At 45.1% G+C, this 14,451-nt stretch overlaps 1 protein-coding gene across 3 annotated transcripts in view; it reads right to left on the bottom strand.

Annotated features, from left to right (window-relative positions):
* TM9SF3 (transmembrane 9 superfamily member 3) overlaps positions 1-13,238 on the bottom strand; it is a 93,726-nt gene extending 80,488 nt beyond the window's left edge. For 2 of the 3 annotated variants that reach the window (XR_012159928.2, XM_073352979.2), the window contains exon 1: positions 12,924-13,238. Coding sequence is in view for 2 of the 3 variants with exons in the window: in XM_073352979.2 (XP_073209080.1) it covers positions 12,924-13,007 (84 nt within the window). In the remaining variant the exon portion in view is untranslated. Of the gene's footprint in view, positions 1-10,439; positions 10,531-12,923 lie in introns of those variants that run through there. The other variant, XM_073352980.2, reaches the window with a different exon arrangement.
* Between the last annotated feature and the right edge of the window lie 1,213 nt (positions 13,239-14,451).

Below are 14,451 nucleotides of genomic sequence, written 5' to 3'. Positions count from 1 at the left end.
AATGGCCCATCTTGATTATCACTACAAAAGTTTTTTTTCTTCTCTCCTGCTGGTAATAGCTCACCTTAACTGATCACTCTCGATATAGTGTGTATGATAACAACCATTGCTTCACGTTCTCCGTGCGTGTGTGTATATATCTCTCTCTTCCTAATGTATTTTCCACTGCATGCATCCGATGAAGTGGGTTTTAGCCCACGAAAGCTTATGCTCAAATAAATTTGTTAGTCTCCAAGGTGCCACAAGTACTCCTGTTCTCATTGTGAAATGAGTTATCAGTTTCAGTCTTAGGCCACTGAATAAGCAAATTAAAAGACTCCCCCTACATCTCAGAAAGAGATGAGATAAAGATGGAGCATCAGATTCCACCAAGTTTCCTGGTCACTCATTACTTTATTTAAAGCAGATGTGTGTTTATTGGTAATAGTGTTTGCTATGAGCACTCTCTCCACCTTGCTATCAGAAAACTAGTTTTGATCAGTACTTTCATCTAGCAGGAACCAAAGATGCAAAAATAATCTCCACCAAAACACAATGAAACATACATCTCTTCCTCGTCATTCAAAAAACTTCATAATTAGAAAGCCATAATATCCTATCCCACAATATTTAATTAAGCCTGGAGTCTTCAAGAGTAAAATGATCAGAAGACAACAACTTCAATCATTCCAGTAAGATGTTTATCACACTTCCTCGCTATACTACCAACAAACCCTAAAAACAGGAAGCACTCAAACTGGTACCTGGACAACTCCAACATCCCGGAAGACAGGAACAGCTCTTGTCTAAGAGAGCAACTTAACTCTCTTGTACCTTGGACTGTAAACCCTCTGGGGGAGAGATCACACCTTGCCCATAAAGAACCATTTATTTATATAGTGCCATAAAGTATCAGTGTAGCAATCTTACAAATAACAGTTGCCATTCTCCCAACAGCATGAAGTGTGACTTGCCAAGAAGCCAAGACAACTACAAGTACAAGCCAAGCCAACTGTTCCCTCCTTAATTAAGCACACAACAGAAGTATTAGAGAATTTAGGCGCTTGGAAACAGACTGACTTTTTGAAGTAGGAAGAACTACCACTCGTTACACAAAAAATATATATATATAAAGCTATACACAAAAACAGTGCATCTAAAAGTGTCTTTTACTATTATTAGCTTCATCCTTGCAATGAATTGTATGGGATGTTCAACTTAGATTGTAAGTTCCTTGGGGGATGGACCTCTCGCTTTGTGTGTGAATAATTGTATTGCTATTTCTTCCAACCCAAAAAACCCACTGAAATAAAATATACTACACAATTATTCTTCAAACCTAAGAAGCACACAAAAAGGAAATCTTGCCATTTCTGCAGACAAAGACAATAATTGAGCCTCCAGTCCACTAATAAGTCAGGCCTACCACTCTTAAATGTATCCAGTTAGTATCTAAGGTCATAAATCAACTTACTTGCTTTTTTAGCACAGACACTGTTATGATCAAACAAACCATTCTGAATCTGCAAAAAACCTCAATGGATGCTGAGCTGTCTGGACAAATGCAGATCTTCTGACAAAGCTCTGAATTTGACTATCTGCTGTTGATTCTACTTATTAGCCACACCCCTCTTTCTAATCAGCCACCCCCCTCTTTCTAATCATTCCACCCATAGGTTTCTAGACAGTCCTAATTTTCTTATTGTTCCCTAATATGCATAATAACCATGGATGTTCTCACTCCCCTATTAACAGTTAAAGTTATAATCAGAATGAAATCAGAGCCTAATATTTTAGCATTAAAAAAACCTTTCAAATATGTTCATGTCAATACTTTGGAGTGACTAGTCCAACCATTAAAAAAACAAAATCTAAAGAGTCGGTCTTTTCCTTAAAAAAGGTTTTAACCTGGACAAAACTCATTAATTCCCATGGTGATGTAGAAGTGATGCTATTTGTGTATAGGTTACTGCACAGTAAGAAGTTACTAAAGGATGCAGCTGAAGCAAAGTGTACTGGCAAAATTTTAAAGGCACCTAAGATTTGTTTCTAGAGAACCAAACAATAGAGTATTATGGGAAAGAAGTAGGAACATTGTGTTAAGCTTTATTAAAAGCATCTACACATTTCAAAGACAGCAAACCAAAATCTGAATAGATCAATTGTCACTAAGTTCCCAAACTACTTCATAAAATCCATGGCCACACACTGTGAAGACACAGTGGCTGACAGGCAGCACCTTGTACTGATAAAGTTTATTTCCTACACAGAAGCATGAGTGTCTGATGAGTATCTGAACACTATGTGGAAGCAGGCTGCTCTTAAGTCAAAAGTCCTGAACAAGTTTGCATTGAAAGATTAGTGATGGAAGCCAAAAACAGTATATGGGATTTGAAAGTCCTGAGGCATTGTTTAACTTGCTTAGATCTATACAATGGAAGAAAGGCTGTCCTTCAATATATGGAAGTGTCAGGAGTTAAAGATCTTTTTCCCTTGTTCTGACTTGGAATTTCTTCCATACCCCCTTCCTCAAGAAAATCCACCGTAGGCAATGGATCATGAGGGTCTCTTAGAAGGGACAGGGAAGGCGAGTTTGGCAGCAGTATAGATTGGAATTGAATGGTATCACCTAAGACCCACCAATCTGTTACTCCATGCCATGCCAGTAGCATATGAATCAAATGAACCCGAAAAAGGGGAAGGGCACACAAGCTGAAGACTGAGGGGTCTTAAGATGTAGCACCACAAAGTGCGTGTCAGTAACTGAGTCAAGGTAACAAAAGGTACAATTAATCGTGTTTGGATCCTGGTCTGAAAGAAAGGCTTGCAGCCTTCTTGCAAAGTGCAGAGGAAAAACACACTCAGGTCTGCTCACTGAAGATCAAGGAGCATATGAGAAACCAACATGACACCCATTCGCCCTTCACACCTACGTACCAGGCTATAAACCTAAGTAACAAGTGGCAGGCACTCCCTCAGTTTGGAGAAATTATTTCAGGCACTAGGTAAGTCATTCAGCCACATCATACAGGTCTGAGAGACTGAGTTTTAAATCAATGTCATCAATATATAGAAGTCACTAAACCTACATCTTCTCACAAACCTTTCTAATTAGCCTCACACTCTGAGCAGATGTGACCAAACAGAGTCCTGAATGAGAGGATCTATTTGGCAACTGCTCATTTACTCAGTTCTATCCTCTATGATCTTAGAAACCAAGACAGCAAATCAAAGTCCCTTTTACTTCTGCTAGGGTATCGAAAGCAGCATTGAATAAGGCATGCCATGGGGGAGCCAGATGGTCTTTTCTTAAAATCACTTGTACTGTAAGATTATGTAACTGGATGTGATAGTTTCAGTCTCCTGCTATTCAAACAGCAATTTCCTCTTTAGCTACAAAAGATTCAATGACAGCTGGATTTAGGCATTTGGAGAAGAAAAAAATGAAGACTGCATCAGGAGCTCCCTATGAGGACAAACAGAATAGTCAGTGAAGAGTTAGCAGTGATCAGGTAAAGTGTGTGAGAACAACAGTGTCAAAGTCTAACTCAACAATAAGATAAGCCAACAAAACTAGGAGAAAGTAAGAGCAGATAAACAGACATTTATCTGAAGAGAGCTTCTGGTTCTCACAGCACACAAGATGGTAAGGGTTTTGATCGGTCTTGTTTAAATATACGAAATAAACATTTTTACAAAGGAATAAATTTCTGCCTCAGCTAGAAATTAATTCTAATGAGTCTTGTGGGTGACAAGCAGTAATGCAGTAATTGTGCAAAGTGGTGAAACAAGTCAGTAGTCAGTCATGATTATCGGAGCAGGGGACATGAGGTGATAACTTTACTTAAATTTAAAATCTATAGTTACAGTAACTCCTCACTTAACGTTGTAGTTATGTTCCTGAAAAATGCTACTTTAAGCAAATCCAATTTCCCCATAAGAATTAATGTAAATGGGAGGCGGGGTTAGGTTCCAGGGAAATTTTTTTTTGACAAAAGACTGTGTGTGTGTGTAGAATTAATATATATATAAAATATACACAGCATAAGTTTTAAACAAACAATTTAATACTGTACACAGCAATGACGATTGTGAAGCTTGGTTGAGGTGGTGAAGTCAGAGGGTGGGATATTTCCCAGGGGGATGCCTTACTGCTAAAATGATGAACTAGCACTCCGCTGAGCTCTCAAGGGTTAACACGTTGTTAATGTAGCCTCACACTCTACAAGACAACATGAATGGAGGGAGAGGAGACAGCATGGCAGAGACACACTCTGTGTGTGTGTGAGAGAGAGACAGACAGACACACACACACAAATTGCCCCTTTAAGTACGCTGACACCGCTCTAAGTACACTGCCCTTTTAAGTAGATCAAGTTAAGACAGTAGCTGCTGCCAGCAAGCTCCCTCCCTCCTGAGCCCTGTCCTGTCCCCCACCCTGCTTTATGGAAATGGAGTAAAGTAGTGGGGGGGGCGGGGGGACACCCTGACATTAGCACCCCTCTTCTCCCCCCCCCCCTTTGCACAGGAAGCAGGAGGCTCCTGGGAGCAGCTCCAAAGCAGAGGGCAGGATAGCACACGGCAGCGGGGAGAGGGACAGATGAACTGCCCCGCAATTGATAGCCTGCTGGGCAGCTCCCACACAGGGAACTTAGGGGATGAGGGAGCTGATAGGGGGCTGCCGGTCCACCCTGGTTCCAAGCCCCCACCAGCTAGCTCCAAGGGGCTGCTCTTCCTGCAAGCAGTGGACAAAGCAGGCAGCTGCTAAACACAGTTATAAGGGAGCACTGCGCAACTTTAAACAAGCATGTTCTCTAATTGATCAGCAAAGCAATGAAACAACGTTAACAGGGATGACTTTAAGTGAGGAGTTACTGTACTTCATTAACAAAATGCAATTCCTGTTTATAATAAAAACATAAGCAAATTTACTGGTCTATTTAAATGAAATTTTAGATTTATTTGGCTATGAAAACAAGCTTTAGCCAAGCTTCCAGGGCTCCTTCAAACCAACAAAAATTACTTATCTTGTGGCCACAAAGGACAACACTATTTTAGCAATGCCCACATCATAATCTTTATCCCCTTTCTACCCCACCTTGTACAAAAAACGTGTGTCCCTTAAAACGACTGGAAAGACAGCCTTACAGCTACAAGATGATGGCCACCTGTGTCCTAAAAAGAATATAACAGTAGACAGAACTGTTAAATAGGTGCTGTTGAATGTAACATGAAGGCAGCCAAAAAAAAAGCCAACAAATAAGAAGTGTTGCATCTTCAGGACTGGCAAAATTGGCAATTTCATGTTTTGTGCTTCATAGTAGATGATACAGCGCATATGGTCCAAGGATCCTACTAAGATAAGAAATATGTGACTATTTCTAAAACTAGAATCAGCAAAGACTGAATGAGAAACATCTTGATGGTGCCACAATCCACAAAGTCCACTACTTCAGTCTAGAATATTATAGAAGGTTGCATAAATGTACAATTTTAAATACCCTATCACCAAACTCTTGAGATGCAAGCATACCAATTTACACCAAGTTTAATTAAGTGTCACAAATTTGGTTTCATAGCATTTTCTGTATCACGTTTGACAACAGTTCTGTAATTCCGGTAACTATGTTGAGAATGTAACGATCTATTTCGACTGCGTAAACATGTAGTAACAGCCCAGAGAAGTTATCACCATAAACACAAGCTGTCCCCTTATGCCTGTGCCATCTCTGACAAACTAAAGCTTTAGAAATTTTTTTCATAATTGACACAATATTAGTAAAATATAACCATGCTCTACCTAGCACGACTATCACGGATAGGGGCATCTAAACTGCCACTTTTTAGCAGTTCTAATACTTTTTGTGGGTAGTCCTCCAGCAAGGCTGTACTGACTAGAGCTAGGACCAAATTGCAATATCCACACTAACATAAAGACATTACCAAGATACCACTGATCATGGCACACCAACAATCCAGTTTACAGCTATATTTGTAATACGGACTGGTGATTAGAAGTATTTCCATCAGTTGGCAACAATGTTTCAAGTGCCACTTTCAAGCCAGATGCAACAAACAACATAAAATAAATGCATAAAGTTGAAAAAACTCTAAAAAGAAACACAGCAACAGCCAGACCATTCTTAGGCACATGGTATGTATGTTGCCAATCCATTTATTTCCACAGAGCTCATTTCAAGTGGGACAAAGCTTAGAGCTCTCTTTGGGATCCTTCATAAGAGTGGAAAAATTAGCATGGTAACCCTGCTAAGGTTAGCCTGCAGGCTACTTAATCTTATGTTTCTGAAGTCCACACAACAACTGATTAAAAGGGTGCAGCAGAAAGGTGTGGAGTATTTTTTTTTTAACCTGAAAACATCTGTCTGATAGGCGTCAGTGCCACAGAGAGTTAGTGTTGGGCTACTGAAGCTTATCTCACAATAATTCAATAGGATAAAAAGTATTTTAATCCAAGAACCAATCACGATGTTTCAGACGCATGCATCCCCGGACATGCTTCATAGAATCACAGGACTGGAGAGGACCTTGCAAGGTCACCTAGTCCAGTCCCCTGCACTCATGGCAGGACTAAGTATTATCTAGAGCAGGGGTCGGCAACCTACGGCACGCGTGCCAAAGATGGCATGTGAGCTGATTTTTAATGGCACGCTGCTGCCTGTCGGGTCCCAGCCACCAGCCCAGCTCAGCCCACTGCCGAACCCAGGCTGGCAGCGGTCTGAGCGGGGCCAGCGGCCAGGATCCCGGCAGGCAGCATCTATCATCTAATGCTATTAAAAATCCCGCCGCCCCCCCCACCCGCCCCTGTGGGGGCAGGGTGAAGAAGCTTGGTCCTGCCAGCTGCTGCTGCAGGGCAGGCAAGTTCCCCCTCCCCCGCCTCTTCCCCCAGCATGCTGGATTCCTACCCCTCCCGGCCACCAATCCGCTGATAGCCCTTGCAAGGGAGGGGGAGAAGCAGAGCCACAGCCTGTTCGCTGCTCCAGGAAGGAGGCGGAGACGAGGTGGGGACAAGGCATTGGGGAAGGGGGTTGGAATCAGAGCATATCCCCTCCAGCCCCCTGCTATGAGCTGCTCTAGGCAGCGGACTGGGAGCACCCCCACGATGCTAGCCCACACCCCCAGCCCTCTGCCCTGACCCCTGCACTCCCCCACACCCCAGCTCCCTGCCCTGACTCCTACACCCCCACACACACCCCATGCCCTAACTCTTGCACCCCCCACATTCCCACCCCAACCCCTCGCACCGAACGGGAGCTCTTGCACCCCTCTCACCAAATGGGAGCTGCCCATTTAAGCACTCCAAATCCCAAACCTCCTGCCGTAACCCTCAGCCCCCTCCCTTATTCTAGCTCCTGGCCAGACCCTGCACCCCAACCCCCAGCGTGCTCCTTCATCCCCAGCCCTGTGTTCAGTGCACTCCCACCCTCAGCTCAGTGCAGAGAGAGAGGAAGAGAATGGGCTAGAACCAGGGAGAAGGTAGGTAACCACTCTATGTAGGCAAGCCCGGGATCCTGGGCCGGAAGCTGGGACCCTGGCTGGCAGGAGCCAGTGGACAGAACCGCAAACCGCCAGCGGGCTAAGCGGTAGCGGGCTGAGCTACTCAACCCACTGCTGGTCTGGGGTCCCGGTCACTAGCCCCCCCCAGCCCGTTGCCAGTCTGGGGTTCTGGCTGCCGGTCCCTTGCCAGCTGGGGTCCCGGCCGCAGGCCCCGTTCAGCCTGCTGCCGGCCTAGGTGAACGGAACCCCAGGCTGCCAGGGGGCTGAGCGGGCCGGTGGCATAAGATCAGTATTTTAATTTAATTTTAAATGAAGCTTCTTAAACATTTTGAAAACCTTGTTTACTTTACATAGAACAATAGTTTAGTTATATAATACATACACTTAGCGAGAGAGACCTTCTAAAAAATGTTAAAATGTATTACTGGCACGCAAAGCCTTAAATTAAAGTGAATAAATGAAGACTTGGCACACCACTTCCAAAAGGTTGCCGACCCATGATCTAGACCATCCCTGACAGGTGTTTGTCTGACCTGCACTTAAAATCTCCAGTGGTGGAGATTCCACAACTTCCCTAAGCAATTTCTTGTCGCGCTTAACCTCCCTGACAGTTAGGAAGTTTTTCCTAATGTCCAACCTAAATCATCTTGCTCCTATTTAAGCCCATTGCTTCTTGTACTATCCTCAGAGGTTAAGAACAACAATTTTTCTCCCTCCTCTTTGTAACAACCTTTTATGTACTTGAAAAACTGTTATACCCTCTCTCAGTCTTCTCTTTTCCAGACTAAACAAACCTAAATTTTTCAATCTTCCCTCACAGGTCATGTTTTCCAGTCATCATTTTTGTTGCTCTTCTCTGGACTTTCTCCAGTTTGTCCACATCTTTCCTGAAATGTGGCACCCAGAACTGGACACAGTATTCCAGACTGAGGCCTAATCAGTGCAGAATAGAGAGGAAGAATTACTTCTTGTGTCTTGCTTATAACACTCCTGCTAATACATCCCAGTGATGTTGGGGGAAAAAAGCAAACATTGTTACACTGTTCACTCATATTTAGCTTGTGATCTATTGTGACCCCCCAGTTTCCTTTCTGCAGTACTCCTTCCTAGGCAGTCATTTCCCATTTTGTATGTGCAATTGATTGTCCTTCCTAAGTGGAGTACTTTGCATTCGTCCTTATTGAATTTCATCCTATTTACTTCAGACCATTTCTCCAGTTTGTCCAGATCATTTTGAACTTTATCCTATCCTCCAAAGCACTTGCAACCCCTCCCAGCTTGGTATCGCCCACAAACTTTATAAGTGTACTCTCTATGCCATTATCGAAATCATGAATGAAAGTATTGAACAGAACCAGAACTGATCCCTGTGGGACCCCACTTAATATGTCCTTCGAGCTTGACTGTTAACTACTGATAACGGTTTTCCAACCAGTTATGCACCCACCTTATAGTAGCTCCATCTAGGTTGTATTTCCCTAGTTCACGTTCAGATACTTCATGTGTTGCTTTTTAACTCCCATGTTGAGAGTGAAATTTACCAGAATATCATTCTCTGAAGCAACAGCACAAAATATTTCAGAAAAAAGGATAAACATTTCTTTTTACTGCCAGGACAAAGAAGTGAAAGCAGCAGAGGGAACAGCAATAAAAGGAGAGACATAAAAACCAAAAGTATTATTCAAATAAAATGCTTGGCAAACCTAAATTACTAAAAAGAAAAGGAGTACTTGTGGCACCTTAGAGACTAACCAATTTATAGTGAGCTGTAGCTCACGAACGCTTATGCTCAAATAAATTGTTTAGTCTCTAAGGCGCCACAAGTACTCCTTTTCTTTTTGCGAATACAGACTAACATGGCTGTTACTCTGAAACCTAAATTACTAATTCTTTCAGTGCCTCATGGACATGCAATATATATCAAGCATTGTTTCTAAAGCCCAACTTCCACAGCTCATGTTCATGACAAATTAAACCTGGGATTTCAACTTAAAGTTTGTATTTTGGGTGGGGCAAATTTGTGCCCAGTAGCACTCTCTCTTTAACCCCACCCCCCGAATACTAGGCCCCATCAACTCTAGCTAGTACGTAGTATGAACAAGGCCCCAGCCTTACCCTTTCATTTCCCAAAAGTGAGAAGATTGCTCAGCATCCTGAGCCTTGCTCTGTAATGTTAATTTCACCTACTTTGAAAAGGGATCTGCAAACATTTTCAGAAGAAGAGGCAGTTATATATTCATTCTAGCCTGTTTTATTTAAGTCAAGTTTTATTGGCCCCTTGTAGACATAATGAGCCAAAGTTAACTTAAGTACCAAAAACATTGTGCTCACATGGACAATAATATTTACCATGGTAGGTAAAACTTCAGACGGGGATTCAAATTTGTTACAAGAGTGGAAATCCTTTATTTACTATCATTCCTACACTTCTGGGGACATGAACTGTTAAGACAGATTGCTTACTTTAGTTGCTGGAGAATGTATTCTGTAAGTGGGGGAACTGAACAATTCTTGGTCATCTACAACAGTATATTCTTTTTATGTATCAATTTTGAAAGCACATTTAAGCTAAATCAAGGAAAAATTATAAATTTAAGTTTTAGATTTATGAGCTGTAACACATCATCAGGCTAATTTCCTTATTCATTTTAGTAGTTACATTTTTTAAAAACATTTACAATTTAGCTATATTTCATCACTTAAGCTGCTTTTTTTAGACTTTGCACTTCATTCAGTCTGGACAACTAAAATACAGCACTCAGTTTCACTTACTGGTTCTCCCACATTAACACAATGCCAGTAGATACCCAGAGTATTCCTCAATAATGGAAGAATCTGAGGGTGAATCTACATGAGCACTTTTTAGACCGTTCATCTAGTATCTCTGCAATTCCACCAGTACTAGCAACAGCGGCAACGCAGGCTATACAAGTATTTTACCATACCATCTAAGCTTGCTTCAAGTAGGATCAGAGGATACTGTAAAAACACCTGGTAGACAAGCAGTACAAGAGGTCCTAGTGTGTGCAAAGAGCAGATGTATAAATTAAGACTCTGTAAAAGAACATATATAAGTTAATGAACAGATGTACAATTAAATACTGAATTATTTTCCAGCAACTTCATCTGAACACAACACCTTTTTAATCTATATTTGCCTTTAAACCATCAAGATTTTAATTTCTGAACTACGTCCCAATTTCTCTTCACTTACTCTAATACATTTAGATAATTAAATCTTGAAATTGACCACTTCAGGCCTGTTCTTGGCGAAAAAGGGGACAATGGCAAAATTATTTCTAAATGATGTTTTAGTTATATGGCACAATCTGAATCTAAGAAAGTTGTATCTACACCTCTACCCCAATATAACGGTGGTCCTCGGCAGACAAAAAATGTCTCACCGCATTATAGGTGAGACCGCATTATATCAAACTTGCTTGGGCCCCCCCCGTTCCTTGTTCCCTGACCACCCCCTCCAGAGACCCCCATTCCTAATCACCCCCAGGACCCCACCCCCTACCCAACCCTCCTACTCCCTGTCCCCTACTGCTCCGACCCCTATCCACACCCCTCCACCCCCTGACAGGCGCTCACCGGCAGCAGCGGGAAGTGGAGCAATGCAGCCCCAGGCCGCTCCACTCCGCCACCTCCCAGCCATTGTGCTCCACTTCCCGCCACCGGTGAGTGCGGGGAGATTGGGGAAAGGATGCCCCCCGTACTCACCTGCGGCTGGAAGCGGAGCACGGCGGCTGGGAACTGGCGGAGTGGAGTGGGCTGGGGCCGGACTGCTCTGCTTCCGTCGATGCCGGTGAGTGCGGGGGGATCCCTTCCCACAAGCCCCCAGCGACACAGCTGGGGCTGGAGCCACTCTAATCCCCCGAGCCACTCTGGGACTGCAGGACCCCCAAAAGTGGTCCCCCCAAAGCTCCTGCATCCCAGACCCGGGAGGGGGTGGGGTGGGGGTGGGAGCCCCTGACCACCCCCGAGACCCTCTGCCCCTTATCCAACCCCTCGGCTCCGACCCAGCACCCTTAACATGCTGCTCAGAGCAGCGTGTTGGGAGCTTTACCACGTTGTATGCAAACCCGCGTTATGTCAGGTCGCGTTATGTCAGGGTAGAGGTGTAGCATAGAATCACAGAATTGATCATCTAGTCCAGTCACCTACACTCAAGGAAGGATTAAGTATTAGACCATCCCTGACAAGTGTTTGGAGATTTTTAAGAGCAGGTTAGGCAATGATGGCGATTCCACTACCTCCCTAGGCAATTTATTCCAGTGGTTAACTACCCAGACAGTTAGGAAGTTTTTCCTAATGTCCAACCTAAACTGTCCTTGCTGCAATTTAAGCCCATTGTGCTTCTTGTCCGATCCTCAAAGGTTAAGCAGAACAATTTTTCTCCCTCCTCCTTGTAACAACCTTGTATGCATTTGAAAACTTATGTCCTCTCTCAGACTTCTCTTCTCCAAACTAAACAAACCCAATGTTTTCAATCTTCCCTCATAGGTCATGTTTCCTAGACATTGAGTCATTTTCATTAGTCTTCTACCACAGAGAAGTTGTCAAAGCCACAGAATCAGAACTAGTGTGTACCTGTGTAGGGAGCAGTACCAAATGACCAGGAATGTGCACATGTGGAAGAAAAAGTGCAAGCAAGGAGTCAGGGAAACTGAGGAGCACGGATACTTAACCAGAAGCTAGGACTTCTTCCAGTCTATTTAGTCCCACTTAGCCCACACTCATCCCACCCCAGAGGAGGATTCTGTCGTACAGAGCATGGCCAGCTACTGTGTGCAGCGCACCTATGATTGGATTAGGTAGCAGCAGACATGAGACTAGCTGTTATTCAGGCAGCATATTCCCTATCAAACAGCAGGGTCACCACACAGCCCACAACCTCAAACAGCATTTTGGGGATGTGGGGGTGAGTGGAGGCGATTGGCACCAAGTATTATTAAGAGGAAGGATTGACCTCTTCAGCAGCCACCCAACGCTCCAACCCTACTGAATGGAACAGACCCTCCTTGCTACAACCACACTAGGGACCAGATATTACACTTCCCCTCCCCCACAAGGGAACAGTATTCAGAGCCCCTCCTGTATAAACAACACACGCTCCACAGGGGACAGACCCTCCCACCCACACTCCCGGATGTGCAGGGCCCGATCTACACTCCCACCCCCACGGGTATTCACAGTCTCCCCCCCACACACACACACACTCCCGGGACAGGTGTACACGCCCCCCACACACACACACTCCCGCACAGGGGGATGGGTATTCAGGGCCCCCCTCCATAAACACCCCCCCCCAAGGGTGACGGCTGCACCGCCCCGTGCTGCACCCGCCGCGCCGGGGACCAGAGACCCGCCCGCTGAGGCGAGGCGAGGCGAGGCGAGGCGGGCGGGCCCAGCCGGCTCCTCACCGTGTGCTCGTGCTCGTCGGCCCGGGCCCGCAACAGCAGCAGCGCCGCGGACGCCGCGCACAGCAGCAGCCTGGGCAGCTCCATCCTCCCCGCCGGCCTCCTCCGCGTCACCACCGCAAGCACCAGGCTGCCCCCGAGCCGCCTTCGCTCTGCCCGGCCCGGACCCGACCCAGCCGCTACCGACGAGACGCTGCTTCCGCTGCCCCGGCCACGTCATCCGGCCGCACACCGGAAGCGCCGCGCCTACGGTGGCGGACGGGAGCCAAACGTCATCGCGCGGCAACAACGGCCTCCGCGCAACACACCCGCTCCCCGCGCGCGGGCGGCTCCTCGGGGCCGCTGAGGCAGCGCGCTGCGGGCACGGAGCGAGCGGCTGCCGTCAGCGCGTGCACGTAGCAGAACAATGGGGCGGGGCTGGATATGACCAGCAGGAGAGTAGGGTGGGGGGAGAGAAAACGTTTTGTAGTGGTAAACACCCATTTTTTCATGGTTTGTGTGTATAAAAAGATCTTCTGTACTTTCCACACTATGCATCCCATGAAGTGAGCTGTAGCTCAGGAAAGCTTATGCTCAAATAAATTGGTTAGTCTTTAAGGTGCCACAAGTACTCTTCTTTTTAGGTGAGATAGTTGTGACTATAACCCTAGATCCTCGCATCATGACATTATACCAGAAACTACCCAAAGAGACCCTACAAGAAACTACTGTACAAGAGACCCCCTTCCTACCCTATCCCAAAATGTGGAGCAGCAAAACCCACTCTGTATTTAAAATTTAAACTTCCTTACCTCTTTTAAGCCTATTGTTCAGTTTCCCTAGCCTGTGTAAGTTTCCCCAAAAACTAATGCTCCTGAAATGTCACATGGTACATCTCATCTGAGGGTAGTAGGAGGTGCGGGGGAGGACATAAGAGAATTTTAAAGTTATGGGGCTTAGAACTTCCCCTAGTGTTGACTTCTGGGAAAATTTCTTAATTGGATTTGGCTCATATCTCCCAATTGGCTTGGCCCATAAATCCCAGGTGTGTGTTGGTGGTCTTGCTAAGAAAGACAGACACATTAACAGCTTTATAATAGACACTTCTGTAACATTCCAGAGTGCTATCCAGCCCAGTAAGCGGCTGCATCATCACCTGCCCTGTAACCTGGGGTGCCTTGCAATGCCCTGCTGCTGTAACTCTCAACCTGGATTACTCCAGCATGCCAGTGCCCCTGAGTGTCTGTGTGTAACTGCAGCCTGCCAGCCACACTCTGGCTCTCACCAGCCTTGGTTACTACTGCAGGGTGATCCCAATACACTTCCAGGCCCAGATTTCCCCAAAAAATTACTTCCTGTGCATTGGGTAACAGCTGGCAATTTAATCAAATATCCCCTTGTTCTTGTGTTGAGAGAAAGGGAGAACAGAAGCTCTCGATCTACCTCATCTACACCATTCATTGTTTTATACTTGAATGGGTCCTCTCTTATTCACCTCCTTTCTAAGGTAATCAGTCAATCTCTTCAGTCTCCCCACGTGAGTGTTTTCCAA

The sequence above is a fragment of the Lepidochelys kempii genome, chromosome 7 (genome assembly GCF_965140285.1).
Source record: "Lepidochelys kempii isolate rLepKem1 chromosome 7, rLepKem1.hap1, whole genome shotgun sequence".
NCBI lineage: Eukaryota > Metazoa > Chordata > Testudines > Cheloniidae > Lepidochelys > Lepidochelys kempii.
Note: the sequence above shows the minus strand (reverse complement) of the source record. Positions and strands in the feature narration are given on the sequence as shown.